The 20632-nt window shown below is 29.7% G+C and overlaps 1 protein-coding gene across 3 annotated transcripts in view; it reads right to left on the bottom strand.

Annotated features, from left to right (window-relative positions):
* The window catches only part of LOC124370656 (quinone oxidoreductase-like), a 35882-nt gene that overhangs the window by 350 nt on the left and 14900 nt on the right, over nt 1–20632 (bottom strand). For 2 of the 3 annotated variants that reach the window (XM_046828942.1, XM_046828944.1), the window contains 6 exons: nt 7476–7631; nt 6969–7138; nt 6414–6502; nt 3880–3964; nt 2601–2730; nt 472–567 (listed from right to left, as the gene is read on the bottom strand). In XM_046828942.1, the coding sequence (XP_046684898.1) occupies nt 472–567; nt 2601–2730; nt 3880–3964; nt 6414–6502; nt 6969–7138; nt 7476–7631 (726 nt within the window). Of the gene's footprint in view, nt 1–471; nt 568–801; nt 898–2600; nt 2731–3879; nt 3965–6413; nt 6503–6968; nt 7139–7475; nt 7632–20632 lie in introns of all 3 variants that reach the window. The other variant, XM_046828943.1, reaches the window with a different exon arrangement.

The following is a 20632-nucleotide window of genomic DNA, read 5'->3' as shown; positions in this document are numbered from 1 at the left end:
TGCACATAGCATGACATACTGACAATGTACAGTATCTATTCATTAGTAATAAAAATATATACTCTATTAAAATTTGTCAAAACATAAACTCAATTAATAGTGTTTTTTTTCATACCAATCTCTTCCACACAGAAATTGATTATTACAAGTTCAACTCTTAAATTAATATGGAAAATAAAAATTCATTATATTTAGACTACCCTACAGCAAACTAATTTTACTTATTACTTGATTTAAAATACTGGTGTATAACGAAATATATTACTAAATATCTGGATTATGATATGACCTTGGGCAGTTAGTCACCTCTGAACATCATGTGGTGACTGATTACTGGAATTTGGCTAAATTTTCTAATTCACACAAAAACTAACAGCCTTATAAAACTATTATAAGGATTTAATACATCTATTATGATTGTTTTATTACTGATAATAATAGATGAAAAGACACAAATATGAAGTTTTTTACCTTGGTGATTTTAGAAATGTTTACACCAAGCACTGATCCTTCAGTCCTGATAAAGTTGCGAGGGTCCACTTCTACAGGACCTCTAGATCCCACAATCTGTTACAAAACAAAATCGTGGTGAACCATTTTAAATTCCAACTACTTCAACAAAAAACACAATTTTATTTTTTACACCCCATGCAATATGATTATGTATGTTAAAATTACATTTTTTTTAGGAAACATACTCATATTAATGAAGTTGTGCACTATTGAATTTGCAGATTTCCACTTGATCAGGACTGAAAGATAAGTTTAAGTTATTACTTTTTATGTTAATCTCAGTTTAACCGGAGTAGTTTTCCGTAAATGCACACCCAGCACTGTGCCTTCAGTCCTGATAAAGTTACGTGGATCCACTTCCACAACTCCTCTAGATCCCACAACCTGGTGGGACAGAAGTCATTTATAACTTGAAGAAATTATTTTCAATGACTGTCAAAAACACATAAATGGATTCGTTGAATTTCTAGAAACATGATTATACATTCAATTTCCAAACTCTAAAAGTAATTGAAAAATTAGAACGTTAAATGGATTAAAACTATATATACAATGTGTTCATTTTAACAAACACCATTGATATCTCAAATACCTATTGCTATCGTCCTACTGAACAAACAAGGTTTCAAAGGGTGAAAATTACATATAACAGAATTATAGAACATTAATAAAGAGTGGAACTACTTTCTCATGCAGAGCATTATCTCTTTGATCTACATCTATGCTGGGCGTCAAGTGGTCTTGTGAGCGTGAGTCTACTTCCTATTGGTTGCTGGCTGACATCAGCCGTTGTGTCATCCTGGATGTGTTAAAAATAACAATATGCTGAAATCAGAAGAATTGTACCCAAATAAAAGACTTTTTTGTTCATTTATACCTACTGAGAATAAAAGTTCATATTGGCCTGACACAAGTGCCTCTGAGCCATCAACCAATGTAGATCCTCTGCACTGATGGTGACAAACGAAAAACATTCCTCGAGGTAGTACCTATCACTAAAACATTAAATGCTAGCCAGAAAAAAAAAGATATTTTAAATTAACCTAACCATAACTTCCTACTATCTTGCAAGAGAAGTATTTCCACTTTAATGTTCTAAATTCATTATTTGTCATTTTCACCCCCATGGGACGGTTGTTGGTGCTTATAGTAGTTAGTTCTGACCACAGAACACACAGATAAACTATCGGGCACAGATAACGCTGAAAATCATACATAACAAGAAGCACAGTACACAAATATAACCACAAAATAAAATTGCCATTTTAATATTAAAAACATACTTATTTGTAATTTGCACCCTCTATAGATTTTTAAGGAGGATGAGCAGAATATGCTAATAACATTGAATTTTGATTGGCAACTTTGGCCATTAACTTCACTCATACCCCGAATGCAATGCTGTGTTAAAAAAATTAGTTGTATTTCGGTTATTCGTACATTATTTTGCATGACAACTGATAGTAATATTAGAAATTAATAGAATTTTCATAACACACTTGTCTCACACAGCAAGAGCACATTTAATTTTATTAATTCTGTGTCAAAAGTAATTTTTAATATTTTTTTATTGAAATGTTTAATGACTTTTTTTCAGTAGACAATTTTTTTTATGAATATCTCACAAGAAAGTGCATTTCATACTGATTACTTTGGTATCATAAACACAATACAGAGAATTATAAATCAAATAATTTATTCTCGAACCTTTACAAAATACATGGTTTACAGGTGTGCAGTTTTTCCAATACGTTAAAAACTGAGAAATATGTGCTTCAAACATATATTGATAACAGTAATCAGAAAACAACAATTACAAATTAAAATATGATGAATGTAAAGGTAATGCAAGACACATTTTGTAAATTGATAAAAGAAATCTAACTGATTAACCCACTCATAATACAGCTAATTCATAATACTGTGATAGATAATTATTTATATTATATGTAATGAATTCATAAAAATATTATCTTTTAGCATTTAGTGGACACATCTGATATAATTAATATAAGTAAATGGTACTTGGATTATACAGATAAACATCATTGTTTCAATGTTAGCTGTTGTCAAGAGTCTCAACTTACCGCTATCCTGCCACCCACTCCCAGGGCTGCCAAATCCGAACCCAGGTTCAGGTCTGCTCTATTCTCAAAAATAACATCGAACCCTGGCCGACCCGCCTTGGCCAGAGCTTTCTGCAAGTGACCATCCTCTCTGGAATTGAAATAGTTCTTTAATAATAAATTAATTCAGTTTAATTTTTTCATTATTGAATAATATGACCCAGGATACAGGACTTGACTCCTGGAATCTGGAGCTATGCTCGTCTGAAGAAATTTTAAAGTTGACAACGAAGAAGCTCAAAACGAACAATTTACATAGTTTTTAACATCAGATTATGTTTTGTAATCTAAATATCTCTGATGTTGAAACGATGTAAATTACCCACTCTCTTTCCTCAGCAAGACAATCTCCAATAAGGTTTATTCACAATTTGTACTGTTATTAGTTTATTAAGTTGCCACTAGATCATGCTAGTATTCACTTATCTTGCATTACTACAAATCAAGCAGTGTTTGTTTGCGGTCACAGATAACACATCATTTTGCAAGTGAAAAAATTTAAAACATTTTATTTGATTATGATGATAGTATTTTTTAGTGACAAAGAGCAAAATCCTTTGGATATTTCAGAGAATATAGTAGTTACAGTATTATAGTATACTAATAAAGTAAGTTAATCAGAGGATAGAAACTGAAAATAGTAGCGACATATATGTGGTAAAAACATATTCACATTATAAAAAGAGCCTTAAAAACATATTAAAAGTGTTCATCTGGCACTAAAAACTTGCCCCAAAACATCCACCAGAGTAATTTCGTTTAATTCAATAACCTAAAAAGTATTTTAAGTGTGATCAATCTTCAAAATGATCAATTCAATAAAACATTCCAAATTAAGGTACAGATGTTACAAACTTTGATGTGGTGTCAGCATAATTATAAATCCAACAAATTGACCCAAAAGCAGTTTTAAATTAAAAATACCCCATCACTGGATAGATGGAATATACGTACTAAATGTTTGTTGTATAAGAATATAACCATACTATCTAAATAAGACAAATTTTCTTAACCTTCAAAAGCTTTCACAACTCAACTTTAAATTGATTTGTTTTTTGCAATCTCTTTATTATATTATTTTTTCATTTACATTATTACTTGAAAAGACATAACTTTACCAAAATAGTGTAATCAAATAAATGAATATCTGGAATATTTATGTAAAATAATTATGGACATTTTTTTATTTTATTATTTTTTTCTCAATAATATATACTACTTTTAATATGCACCATCTCACCTATGATCCACGATCACATCTGCACCCAGGTCATTTAAAAGTTTCAATCCTGCCTCGGATCCAGCTGACACAGCTACTACTGCTCCTGAAAACGTTTTCAGGATACCAATTAAGAATCAGTCAATCAATCAATTATTAACTACTACTGGTTTGACTATAAATATTCAATATTTCAGTACACTATCTGTGGCAATTATATTTTACACTGAATTATACAACAGTTATTGTTCATTGGATTAGTTTAATCATAAAACTTGCAGTTATTTTCCATGCACCAATCCACATGACAAAAATACAATAATTTTATTCCTCTGTATCTTAACCAACTTTTTCTCTATTCTTTTTAATTTTTTATTATAAATGACTGAAGGAAGGTGGTGAGCACAACGAAATGCGTAAATCTTACATTATAATTAAAAATTACAGAAAAATTGATCAAACAGAGAAATTTAAAATATTTTAATTATCCTAAAGTTTAGTTTTTAGAAATATACAATTTTTTATATAATTGTCATCTTGTATATCAAACAGACTGCAGGCATTACAATTAGTTTGGTTTATAAGTACAAATTGGTTAGGTTTTTAGTAAAAGTTTTATACCACCCAAGCATCATAGTGAATAAAGAAATAAAGGAAAACGCACATAATTAATTTAAAGAAAAACATATAATAAAGTTTTGAATTTAAAATGTCTATTTTAGCTGTTTCCAAATAATTATATCACCATGAAGCAGAAATAACAACATTTATTAGCTCAAAAAAACTTAGAAAGATTCAAAAGATTTTAACAACAAATATTCCTTCTGGCTTAGTTGGAAGAAAGGTAGATTGTGACTTTCAATGAAGTATTAAACTAAAGATGCATTATTAGTTTGAATGGTAAACCTTTTAATTGTTATGTATTTTTATTTCAGCAATTATGGAATGATCATATTTTTCAATTTTAATTAATTCCTAAAAAACAAATTATGAACATTTTCTTAAATATATATTGTACAGAATTTTCTTTTCGTCACACAAGTAAGTGTACATAATACAACCCAACACTTTAAGCAAATGGCATTGGGAAATGGTTATAGCAGTTAAAAGACATAATAATAAAAAACATACAGTATGTTCTAAGACCTTATGTCAAGTACTACTATTAAGCTTGTAATCAGAAATTGAGAGTTAAAAATTGAGAAAGTTTAAATTCAGTAATTTAAGTCTACAAGTAATTTATATTTCACTTCTGACTTTTGAATAACCTCATTTATATCTTTGAATCATTTCATCACTGAAGCTGTGTAGCTGGGGTCAATGATCTGATAAACAAGGCCCCTCACTGTTATCACTGAGTATGCTATTAACAATAAACTCTCCCACTTTGGTACAATACTTACAGCAAGCTCCTACTGCACAATGGCAAAGGCTTTAAAAGTATGAAAGAAATGATGATATTGCCAAAAGGTATATAACACGATCGAACACGAAAACAGTTTGTCTAATCAAAATCACTGAGGAAATTATTAACAGACAGGTCAGCCAGGTTTTTGGTTATGTGGTAGCTGAAGTTGCAATTTGAATGTTGTAATATGTTTAATGGACAATAAATCAATAGTCAAAGTGTAGATAAAACATTGAAGACAAATTAAGTATCATGTATTTTTTGTTGAACTTCATAACAAACAGACGAGCAAACCTATAGCAATAATTATTTCTGAATTAACAGATTTATTTAGACTGTTTTGAAACAGTTGTTAAACTGTCCTGCAAATAAAATTTTATTTGTACCATCCCTATTACTTATTTTTAAAAAAAAACTGTTTTTGAGGGCAAAATGTGATAGCAATAACTTTCAAAGTGCTGGTGTCCCACTGTGATTTTTGTCATGTTACAAACAAATGGTTTATTCAATATTTGCATTCTTAGTAAAGTAAAATGTAGGAAAGATTTCTCTATGCAATAAAGAAACTGAAAGTGTAATTTCGGAGATTATCAGAAGAAATACAAGTCCGCAAACAATCAGATTTGTGTTTTGTTCAAAACGGTTTGGTGTAACTTTATTTTATTCAGAATATAATATGACACAATTCGTACACTTTGTAAAATTATCATTACTACATTTTAAAATCAATTGAAACAAAACAAAAGAGCTTCCAGTCACATTTTATTTGCCAATTAGTATTTTGTTTGTTATTTATCACATGCTTTTTCTGAAAACAATATGTATAATAATTCATGATATTTGAACACACGTTTGTATTTAAAAAGAAATGTTAAAAAACTGTCTTAAGCTTAAACATGTAGAAGCACTTGAAAATTATATTGATATCACTTGGAGGATTAAAGATCACCAAATAATTAGGTTTGAATGTAAATCAAATGTATATGACAACAATTCATCTAAACCAAACATGCATACTTGTATATGCAACTCGTGTTGCACACATTGTGGAATCTTCAAACCTGTGCTGCAATGACCTTCAATTGAAACTTCTTTGGGTATTATTAGTATACAATTTCAGAATAATTTTACCAAGTCAATAACTTACCATAGGCTTTAGCAATCTGTACAGCAGCTACTCCTACTCCACCACTCGCTCCGTGAACCATCACCAATTCTTTTGGCTGCATTTTACACCTAAGAAGAAACACACAAATTTAACAAGAAATAATTATTCCTTATACACTAACTGTATGTTTCATAGCTAAAAGTAATACCAAGATACAATAGGTGAAATTCCAGAACTGTATGTATTTAGTACCTAAAAGGCATCAAGGAATTGTGCTGTTTGCATATACAACCAATACACCACCAGATATTTGGTTGTTGTACTTACTTGTAGATTTGTCTAGTTAATTTTCTTAATATTTCAGTTATAATAATTAAACAAGTATTTTGCGATGAATTTCAAGTCAAAGCAAGTTTGAGTCAAGTTTTTACTGAAAGGAAGAAAAGCTTTAGCAGAAACTTTTCAAATTTTGCAAGGGGCTGTTGAGAATTAATGTATGTGTAGATTAAGCTGGTACAAGCAGTAAAAAAACTTCATTTAGATACAATCAGAAAGCCATTTTTTAAACTTTGTATTACTAAGAGTATGAATCACCTTGCAACAAGAGCTTTGTACGCTGTAAAGTAAGGCACGTATACCGCAGCACCTTGTGAGAAACTCAGGTTGTGTGTCAATGGGATGAGGTCAGTAACATCACAGGCGACGTACTCTGCGTATCCTCCATAGTTGGGGGCGTGCAGACTACAGATGACGTGATCGTTTACCTGATCACAGAATGGTAATTTAGATTTTAGACTAATTTACAGGCAATTATCAACTACTAATATAGTATCATAGTAAAACATAATTCTGCCAGAATAAACTTTAATTCTTGCAATGCTACTTTATCATGTGCCATGTTTAAGAGTAAAATATACACGTAATGTACAGGCTGAGGAACAATGATGTTCCCACTGTATAAAACTGTCTTTGAGATGGATGTAGTATTGAAGCATGGAACAATTTAACTCCATACCTTTACTATTCTCTGTTATCTAATAAACAAATCTTTTTATCAATACATAACTTTCGTGACTTTAGACATAGTAAACATATTTATACCTTGTATTTCTTTTCTGCTTCTTTTCCCAATTTTACGATTTTCCCAGCAGCCTCTCCGCCCAAAACAACTGGAAGCTTAGGATCATAACCGAACTTCTTCTCTCTGATGTAAGTGTCCACTGGGTTCAGGCCAGCGGCATGGATTTCAACCAGCACCTGTACATTTTAAAAGTTCATCATTGATCATACTAAATTAATGTTAAATGTTAACACTTTCAAACCAAGAGATGACATGGTAGCGTCATGAACATGATACAAAGCAATACCAAAAATCTACACATGTGCGTCACACATATACGTCTTTATTTATGCTGCTGAATTGATCAATATTAAATATTACTCATTGCTACAAATTATCTGTAGTTTGTTCTTTTATGCATAAAAATTGACTTTGGTCTCTATAAATTATTGGTCCTAGAAGTATTATGGTATTTAATTTGTTTCTGATAAGAGTCTTAGCTACTCTAAATCAGCTGTTTTGACCAGTTGATTTGGATACATGTCAGTACTCAGTATTGAGCGAGACATTGCTGAAATGTAATAACATTATCTGATAATCTAGTAAAGTGTCAATTTTATAACATGTTACATACATAAAAGTACCCTTCAACATCACAGTAAATTTAACTTAATGAACAATGGTATAAATTTATATTTTGTAAGTAATATGCATAAACATATTCTCTATAATATGATGATTTATTCTCATAGTACCCAAAGTTTATTGCCTATGTTAGATCAGTAAGATGGTAGATGTCACTTTTAGTACAGATAACATCACGCTGGGTATTTTTAATGGTATACTCCAACATATCAGAATGCTTGCTCATTCAACTATTTTCTTACCTTCTTAATTTATTTTTTTTGTAACTTTTTAAAAAAGACTCACAAAAAATTTTAAAAACCACCTGCCAATAAGAAGTAAATGGACGTCAAAACTAAGGTTAACTGATGTACAGATATATTATGTGTATATAAATATAAATAAATAAATATCAACTGTCCTGTGTAAACATTTTTTTATTATTTTTAATTTATTTACATTTATAGTGAATAAATTGTCGAAAGAATTACCATAATATTTTGCACCGTTATATATTTCAACGAATAGGTAAGTACTAATCTACCTTAGAAAATGTCCTAAAACATAAGATAGTCACAATTGACTCTGAAGACTCCCTTTGAAGCAGTTGACAATAATTATTCTATAAATTACGCTGCACTGTTTTTCTGAACTTATATACCAATTCTAGCTCTAAATGTGCGACATTTAGAAAATATTAAAAACTTTGACTATAAATTTAAAGATTGATATAAAATCCATCTTAATTCTCTTTTGACAGAAGTAGGGTTCTCTGATCTGTGATATATATTTTATTGATCGGGGGAAAAAACTATGGAAAAACATACTAAAACAAAGAAAGTAAATTACAATGGCCATAATTATAAACTTTTTGGGGAATTGTATTTTCTTGACCGTAGCATCAAGGCAGACTCGACATTGGCGTTGGAAATATAATTCACCTAAACCAGTAGCGGTCATACTCGTACACATGCAAAGCCTATTAAAATATGTGTAAAGGAGCGGATAACTGCTAGCAGCGCAGATATAAGAGACACAGCTAACTAACACTGTAAAATTTAACAAGCATTTAATGACTTATGAAACCTATCTAAGTTGTATTTTGACAAAAGTGCTTTCTCAGAGCTGAGTATATTTATATATATTTTTAATCAGGAGAGAGGCAAAATCGGGAGAGAAAGGCTTTGGATAAAAGAACACTAAGGCCAAAGTAAATTAAAGTGATCATATATATATATATATATATATATATATATATATATACAGTGGAGTCCCGCTAATCCGAACACGTGTAATCCGAACGTCGGTTAATCCGAACAGGTCCAGGAGGAATTATTTATAACGATAATGAACAGTTATAGGAACTAATTACATACAAAATGAAAATGGGTGCATCATTTCGTACATAAACAAAGGAAACTTTAATTAAATAGACATACTGTACAGTATTTTATTAAGACAAATTGTGTACGGTACAGTACATAAATAATGAAGTTAAATACAGTATCAAATTGAAACTTATAGGTTAAGTATGAGTTAAATTACTGTATTAAGAAGTTAAATCAAAACGAAATTTGGACGCACAGTACTGATATTATTATTGAGTACAATATTAATTGTTAAAAGACATAAATTCAGTTATCGTCTTTCTGTCGCATTGAAGAGTCTATTGGATGACGCGTAGTTTCGTACAACTATTGAACGCGTGGACCCGTACAATATCCAGTACGCTCACATTGCTTAACAATAGAACTCTCACACTAAATACGGTAAATGTGCTTAGTATTCGCAAACACTTTTATTTGTCAAGAAATACAATGCAACAGTCAGAAAACATGTTTTAATAAACAATGTTGATAATTTTATAACAAAATATACCCATCTCAAGTTTAAAACCGTATTTTTATGTAATTCTGGCTAATCCGAACAATCACATAATCCGAATAGGGCTCGGTCCCAATTAGGTCGGATTAACGGGACTCTACTGTGTGTATATATATATAATATATATATATATATATATATATATATATATATATATATATATATATAAGTAGATATGAATGTGAGGGTTCTAGCTCACTTTTGGGACAGTCAGAAAATCAACGTAAAATACTGTTTAAAGGACAATAAACTAATCTGTAACTCACGAATGAAAAATTAACCGAATCTATAGCCGTTTTACTGTTCATTGTAGGCTTCTAATTTCTAAGCTGTTTTAATGAAAAAATCCAGAAATCTTCGAAATCTTTATTCCACGAAGTTAATTGTAACACAGTCTTTATCTTTAATAGTCTTCTTTCCAGTAACAACCAAGTGTAATTTTTCATTTTTGTTCAATTCTTTAATCTTTTTTTCATCCAAAAACAGTCAAAAATCTGTTTGGCAAGTGTACTTTACAATCTTCCAACTCGGCAATTATTGTAAACCCGAATTTATCTTTCATTTTCTCCAAATTCACAATTTTGTATTTCTTATTTTCTTCTAATTCTATTAATTTCTTGTATTCTTTGAATGTTAAATCACCAACCTTATTCAACTCTTGTAACAGTGCCATTTACATAGAAAAAAATTAATACTTCTACACTTTTAAGGTGAAAAATCAACACTATACTTCCAAAATACACAAAAAACCGGGGTTTTGACCCTAAAAACGTGTTTTTAGGGTCAAAACCACAGCTCTTAAGGTGCATATATACTAGAGTTTTTTTTTGAAAAATCCTGAAAATCTACTGAATTTCTCTAATTATTGCGAATTTTTAGCTTTAAAGTTGATAATGTGAACGATATTTCTCGAAAAATCACTACAAAATTGAAGTTTAAAAAATCTCTAAATAAAATTTTTTCTATATAAATAGAAGAATCAAAGGCCGTTTAACCATAAATTGTGCTGATTTGTATCAAATTTTAGTAAAAATCTGTACTTTTCAAAGTGTTAGTTAAACAAATTTTTCTTCTTTAAATAGAAGAATCAAAGGCTGTTCAACCATAAATTGTGCTGATTTTTATCAAATTTTGATAAAAATCCTTAGAAATCTACTGAATTATTGCTATTTTTCAGCTTAATAAAAAGATATTTTACTAAAAAGTAAAACTTGGCAGATTCAAATTTTCCCTATTTAAATGGAGAGGAAAAAAGATATCCTGCCCGTACTGCAAAAAAGATGTTTTCGAACATCATTTTACCCGACATTATAAGTCGAAAAATCATTTGAAGAACAAAGAAATTTATAATAAAGAACTAAATTTTTTGAGGACTTGGGCTAAAGAGAATCAAATCGATGGTCACGAGAAGATATACAATATAGAAAAATTGCGTGAACTAAAGAAAAATTTTAAGGAAAGTAAAATAGATCTCAATCTATTTAAAGATGAAAAAATTCAATCAATCGCTGAGAAATTGTCCATTGAAACAAACGATAAAAACTAAGTCTGAAATGATCGAAGAAATTGACAAAACTCTTAATGAGAAACCTGAAAATATCATTGATGTAGAAGTTTTATCCTCAATACATGGTCTATTTAAGCAATACATTTTAACAAATTTGAACGACAATTTCATGTCAATTTACAAATATCTTTCTATTTTGCGCCCAGAAATTAAAAGTTTAATCGAAAAATTTCAAGAAACTGTGAAAAATAGTAAAGGATATCTCTCTTTAGAATGCGAATACGAACGAACTTTAGTGAACGGTGAAACACAAACTTGTCCAATGTACTTTACTATAAAAGCAGACGAGATCTTTGATGTAAACGACTTTATTACTAAGCAATTTAATAAATTAACACATCGAGAACAGACAAATCATCCAAATAAGGGTTCTGGATGGACATTTAAAAGCTGCAAACAACTAGTTTTGAGCCTTAATAAACACGAAATAATGAATGTAGGATCATATATCGATTTGCCAAAGAAAATCAAAGATAAGAAAGCTTGTGTAAATATCAAAAATAAAGATGATTTCTGTTTTGTTTATTCTATCCGATGCGCTATTGAAAAACCTGAAAAGAATGCTGACAGAGCAAAGCAATACGAGAAATTTGTAAATGACGAGATATTTTCAGGTTTCGAGTATCCAATGTCCTTAAAAGATATACAATTATTTGAAAAACGAAGCAGTAAAGCAAAGTATAATTATCCGAAAATGTCTGTAAATGTCTATAGTTTTGATGAAAAACTCAATATTGTTCCGTTACAAATTTCAGAAATTTATGATGCCGAGTTAGAAATCAATTTATTGTATGTTAAACAAGATGACAAATCTCATTATGTTTTGATAACAGATTTAAATAAGCTCGTTTTCTCTCAGTTATCTAAGTGTAAAAATAAAAAATTTCTATGCAGAAGATGTTTAAGCCATTTCTACAAATCTGGAGATTTAACAGACCATTTAGAAATTTGTAAAAATCACGAAGTTTGTAAGCCAATTATGCCGTTTCCAGGTCAAACAACAACATTTATTAATTATCAAAAGAAATTTTCTCATCCTTACGTTATTTATATGGATTTTGAAAGCATATTAGAGAAGATTCTCACATGCAAAAACAATCCGCAAAAGTCGACTACAACCAAGATTCAGAAGCACATTCCTTATGGTTTTACTCTATATTTAGTGTCAAATGTGACAAATCGCATGTACAAACCGATATGTTATCGAGCCAAAAATGAAGAAGATTTGCCGAATGTTCCAAAACAATTGTTTGAAGAGCTCAATAAATTATCGAAATACATAGCTAAAAAATATAATTCTAAGAACCAAAAACCCATGAAATTAACTGAAGAAGAAGAAATTTCGTATCAAAATTCCAGTCTTTGTCATATTTGTGAATGTGAGGGTTTTGATAATCAAACAAGAAAAAAAGTACGAGATCATTGTCATTTAACAGGTAAATTTCGAGGTGCTGCTCATTTATCTTGTAACTTGAATCTCAAATTTCCTCAAAATATTCCCGTTTTCTGCCACAATATGTCAAATTACGATGCTCATTTGTACATAAAAGAATTGGCTAAACAGTATGGTAATGTTGATTTGATCGCAAACACAGATGAGAAATATATAAATTATTCAGTAAATTCAGGATATGGGTATGAGTTTGAAGATGATAAACCAAGAAAGTTCATCAAGTTTTCTTTCGTAGATACGTTCAGATTTATGGCATCGTCTATAGAAAAGTTAGCTAAAAACCTCAAAAAAGATGATTTCAAACATACAAATCATTTTATACAAGATGGTCTGAACGCAATTCTAGATAGACAACCAAATGACGAAGAAGAAATCTTTAAAATTCTATCTGGAAAAGGCATATTTCCTTACGAATTTATCGACAGTATTGAAAAACTTGATTACACAGAAGAATTGAGAATTCAAGATTTCTATTCACTTTTGACAGACGAGAGCATATCTGAGAAAGATTTTCAACACTACTTAAATGTATGGAACAAATTAAAAGTAAAAAATCTAGGAAATTACTCCGATCTCTATAACATTCAAGATGTTCTATTGCTCGCTGATATCTTTGAAAATTTTAGGAATATTTGTTTGAATTGCTATAAACTTGATCCAGCACACTATCTAACAGCTCCCAGTCTTGCATGGGATGCTATGTTAAAATTAACGAAGATAGAATTACAATTAATTAGTGATTATAATATGTATTTGATGATCGAAAAAGGTATTCGCGGAGGCATTTCTCAGTGTATTAAACGATATGTGAAAGCAAATAACAAATATTTAAAAGATTTTGATAAGACAAAGCCCGAAAACTATTTGTTGTACGTCGATGCAAACAACCTTTATGGGTATGGACTTATGCAAAATTTACCATATAACGAAATCAAATGGATGGATCCTAAAACGTATACAACAGCAGAATGGAAAGAAACAATTTTGGAACTCACTGGCGACGAAGATTATGGATATATTTTAGAAGTTGATCTTGAATATCCAACAAATTTGCATGAACATCACAAAGATTTACCTCTTGCTCCAGAACATTATAACAACAAACTTTGCACAACTCTACTGGATAAAAACTGAATACGTTGTTCATTCGAGAAATTTGAAATTCTATCTGGAACAAGGAATGGTGTTAAAACATGTGAATAGAGTTATCGCATTCGATCAGAAGCCTTTTATGAAAGAATACATTGATTTTAACACAAACATGAGAACCAAAGCTACAAGCGACTTTGAAAAGGACTTTTACAAGTTAATGAACAACTCTGTTTTTGGAAAAAGTATGGAAAATGTGCGAAATAGATGTGATATTAGACTAGGAAATGAAGAATTTTCAATGAAACAAGCTAAGAAAACAAATTTCAAATGCTTTAACATCTTTGACGACAACTGTATAGCGAGTCACATGTACAAACAAAAGGTTAAATTTAACAAACCGATTTACATAGGATTTTCAGTTCTCGACCTCTCAAAATTGCTAATGTACGAGTTTTATTACAACAAATTAAAGAAGTTTGATCCAGATTTGAATCTGTGTTACATGGATACAGACAGTTATTTTCTAGAATTGAAACGAGATCCTTTTAAAATTATTAAAGAAAATATAGATGACTTTGATACAAGTGATTATCCAAAAGATCATGAATGTTTCACTACTAAAAATAAGAAAGTCATAGGAAAATTCAAAGACGAACTAAATAGCGAAGTTTTAGAAGAATTTTTGTGGTTTAAGATCAAAGATGTACTCGTACAAATATCTAGACAAAAATCCAGTTAGGTGTAAAGGAATTAAGAGAAGCGTTGTAAATAAAACAATAAAATAATATCGAAAACTTGAAGAGATGTTTGTTCGAAGATAAAGAAGAATTTAGGGAGATGACTGTAATAAAAAGCTATAAACATGAATTGTATACCATCACCATAAACAAACTGGCACTAAACGCTAAAGATGATAAGAGAATTGTCCTAGAAAATAAGATCGATACAGTACCGTATGGCTATAAAAATGAAGCAAAATCTGATATATTAGACGAATTAAATAAACTTGGAAACTTTAACATGTAAATGGAAGATGATTTGATTCACTGCCACAAATGCAAGAAAAAAACAAAAAATATAGATTCTAAAATCGTTCAAACTCAAAACGGATTGTATAGAATTGCAGCAAAATGTTCAAAATGTAAGACAAATAAGAGTAAATTTATAAAGAATCCAAATGAAAAACAAGTAAAGAAAGAATCTAAGAATAAGGAAGAAATCGAGATTGAAGCTAGAGAAATTCATGCACCAGTACGAAAAAAGTTTAAAAAGAGAAAAATTATAACATTAGGAATTGACGATTTATGGGCAGCAGATTTAGTTATAATGTCTAACTATTCAGATCAAAATGATGGATTTAAGTATATGTTAAATGTTATTGATACTTTCTCAAAATATGCTTGGTCAAGAGCTATCAAAAGAAAAAACGGCAAGGATATTTCAAAAGCTTTCGAAGATATAGTAAAAGATGCCATAAGGATGAATCACAAACCTCCCAACCTACTTCATACAGATAAGGGTTTAGAGTTTAAAAATAAAGAATTTAACGATGTTTTGAGAAAATACAACATTAAGATTTATCATACTGAAAACGAAGAGAAATCAAGTATTGTAGAGAGATATAACAGAACTCAAAATGAGAGAATGAAAGTAATTTTTGAGATTAATAAAAACTTTAAATGGATCGATATTCTTCAAAAAATCGTAAACAATTATAACGATACAGTTCACAGCACAATCAAAATGAAGCCTAAAGACGTAGATAAAGATGCAGAAAAAGAGTTATTAGAGTCGGTTTTTAAGTATGTTCCACCAGAAATTCACACGAAAACTAAATTTAAAGTCAATGATCATGTAAGAATTGTTAGTAAAAAACAAACATTTTCGAACAAATATAAGAACAATTGGTCAAGAGAAATCTTTGTGATTTATCAAATTAATAACACAGATCCTGTAACTTATAGTATAAAAGATTTAAATAATGAAGAAATAACCGGAAAGTTTTATGAATATGAATTGAGAAAGTCAAAGATTTTTTCTATATAAATGGAGGCTCAAAAGAAATGTTCAAGGTGCAAAGAATTTAAAGATTTTGAAGCTTTTCATAAAAATAAGAATACCAAAGATGGATTATAGTATTATTGTAAGGATTGTCATAAAAAATATGCAAGAGAATTATACGATAAATTAGAAAAATTAACGTTAGAAGAGAAAAAATGTTGCGTTTGTAAAGAAATTAAGGATATTTCCAAATTTTACGATTGGCATTATAGTAAAGATAACAAGAAGGCTTTTTGTAGAGATTGTGCTAGAAGAATTAAACGAGAAAGTCAAAAGAAACCGACTCTTTGCGAGTGTGGACGAATCATTCAATGGTTACCTTATCTTCAAAAACATTTACAAACAAAATATCATAATTCGAGAGTTTAATAAAATTTATTAACATTTTCATCGTGTAATTTAGATATTCTACAAATCAGTCGAGATTCTGTCATATTTGTTGTAAAATGATTTCCGTTGTATAAAATATTCAAAGATTCTTTCATTTGGTTGTAGAGATTTATACTATTTGGATCTCCATGTCTTAATAAAATTTCCATTTCTGGGTAATCAATTTCAAGTTCTTTCAATCTTTTCGGTATTTCTCTCTTTTGAGCTCTGATAACGTAATAAGGCCATTCCCACATGTGATTCTTCTTAATTAACACAAAAACATGGTGTTTTTTCTTATCAAAATCTTTACAAACAAGATCTGGTTTCATTAAGTCAATTTTTACACTTTGTTTTGCAATTATTTCCGTTTTGATTTCATCTTTAATTTGCAAGTGCTTAACTTTGTCCTCTAAATATTTAATCTTGTTTTCAAGTTTGTACACACCAAATTTACGAATGCTTGGTAAAACATCTCTCGTAACCCATTGTTGAAAGCTTTTTGCTTCTATTTTATGAGATCTTAAAATTAACGAATAAAGTCCTGATTCATTAATGAAAATAGTATCTTTGTGAATATTTGCGAGGTGGCCCTCGAGGGCTACCTTATCTTTTAGATAAAAGTATTGAGATTTGTCACCTTCATCGACATTATTTCTAATCGCTTTTTCTGTATTGTTATATTCCAATATTTCTGCAACATCTTTAGCCTTAAACCAAAATTCATTATTTTCGTCAACAATTGTTAAAATTTCTTTATTATTGAATTTTAGTTGATTATTTCTTAGATCTATGACTGACTCCATTTAGATAGAAAAAATTTAACAAGCAATTTTTATTTTGAGAGACCTGGTTCATTAATAAAAACAGTACAGGGATGAAGATTGTTAAGGGGCCATTCGAATAGACCCTTGTTTTTTAAGTAAAAATATTGAATTTTGTCATCATCATCAACGTTTAATATGATTGCTTGTCTAGTATTTTCATATTCTAACACCTCTGCAACATCTTTAGCCTTAAACCAAATTTCATTATTTTCGTCAACAATCGTTACAATGTCTTTATTATTGAATGTAAGTTGATTATTGAGTAGGTCTACAACTGACTCCATTTAGATAGAAAAAATTTAACAAGCAATTTTTTATTTTGAGTATAAAGTCCAGATTCATTAACGAAAACAGTGTTATTTTGGAAGTTTGAAGGTAAGCTATTTATAGCCCCCCTTATCTTTTAGATAAAAGTATTGGTATTTATCATCATTATCAACTCGTTTGGAAAGTTTGAAGGTAAGAACGATTCGTTCCCCCCTTGATTCATCATTCTTTCGACAATCTTAAATATATTGTTGTTTTACTCTCATTATTTAATAGATTTCCTTCAGAGTCTTGAATAGTCAGAACGATTTTTTGAATTCTTTTAATATTTTTTCTAATTGGAATATAATCGATTTCATTTGGTTTTTCACTGATTTTTGATCCATAAGCAACATTTGGGAAAAAAGTGTACAAAATTTCCGATTCTTTGTGTAAATGTTCGGTATGATTTTCAAAACTAGGTTCAACGAGATTGCAGTGCACTTCAATTACATCGAACGGTCTAAATTTTGGCGTTTTATTTCCTAAATATACCTGATTTGGCTCAATAGTTTCTTGAACAAACCCTAACAATTCCACAATAATTGCTGAAAACATTATTCTTACTGGTGATTTTATTTGAATTTTATTAGAGAGATAATTTTTTTGCATTTCAAACTTGTTTTCGTCAAAGTTTAAAGATTTATCTGATTGTTTGAATGTTTTCAGATAATTTTTAAGGGAATTTTTTATTTGATCGAAAGTATAATATCCTTTGTTTAAAAAAAAAAAATACTATATTTTGTTATGTTCTTCTCACTAAATCCTATGCAATAAGGAGAACTTTCACTAATATTTATTACAAAATTGTCAGAATAAAAACCGCTTAAACCGATAAAATAATTTGATTCTTCCTCTAAGTGTATAGGATGTTCCAAGTTTAAAACTAATTTAGAGCTTTCTGAAGTCAACTTGAACAGCTTCATTTTCGCAAGCGTTGCTTCAAGATGAAAATCTTCTATTTAAATGGAGAAATTTTTAAAGCAAAAAGATCAGATAAAACTTCAAACGTTTGAAGAAAATAAGAGAGATCAACCAATCAGATTGTTAATTGTTGGTTCAAGTGGATGTGGAAAAACAACTTTATTATTGAATTTTATCTACAATAGGTTGATTCCTTATTCCAATTTGTATGTTTTTAGTAAATCTTTAGAACAAGACGCCTATAAAAAATTACAAGAAAGATTTGAAAATATTGAGAAAAACTTAAACAAAAAAATATCACATTTTTATAATGCTTCTGAGGACATAGTTCCGTTAAGCGAATGTAAACCCAATTCGTTAATCGTTTTTGATGATTGTATTTTAGAAAATCAAGACGTTATTAAGGAATATTTCGTAATGTCCCGTCACAAAAACATATCTTGTATCTATCTTTCCCAATGCTTTTCAAAGGTTGATAAACAAGTTATTAGAAATAATTTGAATATGTTGTGTGTTTTTAAGCAAGACGATCACTATTCGAGAAAGATTTACAACAATTATGTGGGATCTGATATGAGTTTTAAACCACTTTAATGAATTGTGTGATAAAATTTGGAAGGAAGACTACGGATTTTTAACAATTAATCTAACTTTGAAGCCTAAAAATGGTAAATATTTGAATAAATTTTCTAATATAAATGCTGCTCAGTGGTCTCGATAAAATATTTGTTACAACTATTTTTATATTATCTTTAATTTTTATTTACATTATGAAAATAACAGAAAAACGGTAAATCTGTTCACGTTCCACGTTCACGGTCCACGTTCACGTTCATGTTTCACGTTCGTGTTTACGTTTCACGTTCATGTTTTACGTTCGTGTTTACGTTTCACGTTCGTGTTTCACGTTCGTGTTTCACGTTCCACGGTCACGTTTTACGTTCCACGTTCACGTTTTACGTTCCGTGTTCACGTTTCGTGTTCACGTTTCGTGTTCACGTTCCACGTTTCAAAATTTTCCTAAATAAATGGCGAACGTAACTTCTGAAGAAGCGAAAAAACTTGATCAAATAGAAAAGAAATTAATCAAAGAATTTAAAGAACAGATTCGAATTGATGAAAAAGAACAAGAATTTATTCAAAAAATTATTCAACCTGTAACATCTGCAATAAAAAATGTTGAGGGCAAAATTGAAAATGTTTTAAGCGATAATCAAAATTTGATGAATTTGGTTCCAGTTGTACGACAATTTGCTGATATTTCGATACCAGAATCTGAGTTTGAATTGCCAAAATTACCATCTTCAACACCATTTAGACCTCGAATCATTGAAGACTCTACCATAGTTGAACCAATAAGTCCTGGAACAACGGATATAATAATTGGTGAAATTGGTAAAAAATTTCTTCCTAGAGCAAAGGATGATAAATTTGGTTTGTATTGGGACAGAAAAAAGAAAAGTTTTATGATTGGAAATTTGCCCGTGAATTTTGAGCATAATGATATCATTATTAATGAAAAAACATATGAAGGAACTCAAGGTTTATGGAGATTATTAACAGGCACTGATGTTCCAAAAGACGGTTTATATTCTGAAGAAGACTTGAAAAAGTATACAGAAATTTTATGGAAATCTGATTCAATTTACAAAAATAATGATCCATCAACTAAGAAACCAAAGTCAAGTAGAGGTAAAAAATATCTCAATTTGATTAAACCAATTTGGGAAAAAAGAATCGAAGGATCAGGTGTGAGAAAATACAGTGATAATAAGATTGAGTACAGATATATCGACGATTTGACAAAACTCGATGGAATTATAAATTATATTTATGCTCAAGAAAAGGCTGGAAACAACAATTTTTTGAACGAAAAGAAAGCGATTAAAGATTTTATTTCGAACAAACTTGATGAAATGATTGAAAAACCTGATGGAATTAAATATTTAAAACGAGTTTTGCCGGCAATAAGTTCATCTATGATTGAGGGTAGTGGACTTTTGAATGATTTTATCAACAATTTACCTTTTGAATTACACGTACCAACTTATCAGTATCTGGGGCCCGGCACAAAACTCGAAAAAAGACTAA

This window comes from Homalodisca vitripennis, unplaced genomic scaffold, assembly GCF_021130785.1.
Source record: "Homalodisca vitripennis isolate AUS2020 unplaced genomic scaffold, UT_GWSS_2.1 ScUCBcl_399;HRSCAF=2300, whole genome shotgun sequence".
Classification (NCBI taxonomy): domain Eukaryota; kingdom Metazoa; phylum Arthropoda; class Insecta; order Hemiptera; family Cicadellidae; genus Homalodisca; species Homalodisca vitripennis.
This window is presented reverse-complemented; position numbering and strand designations above follow the sequence as displayed.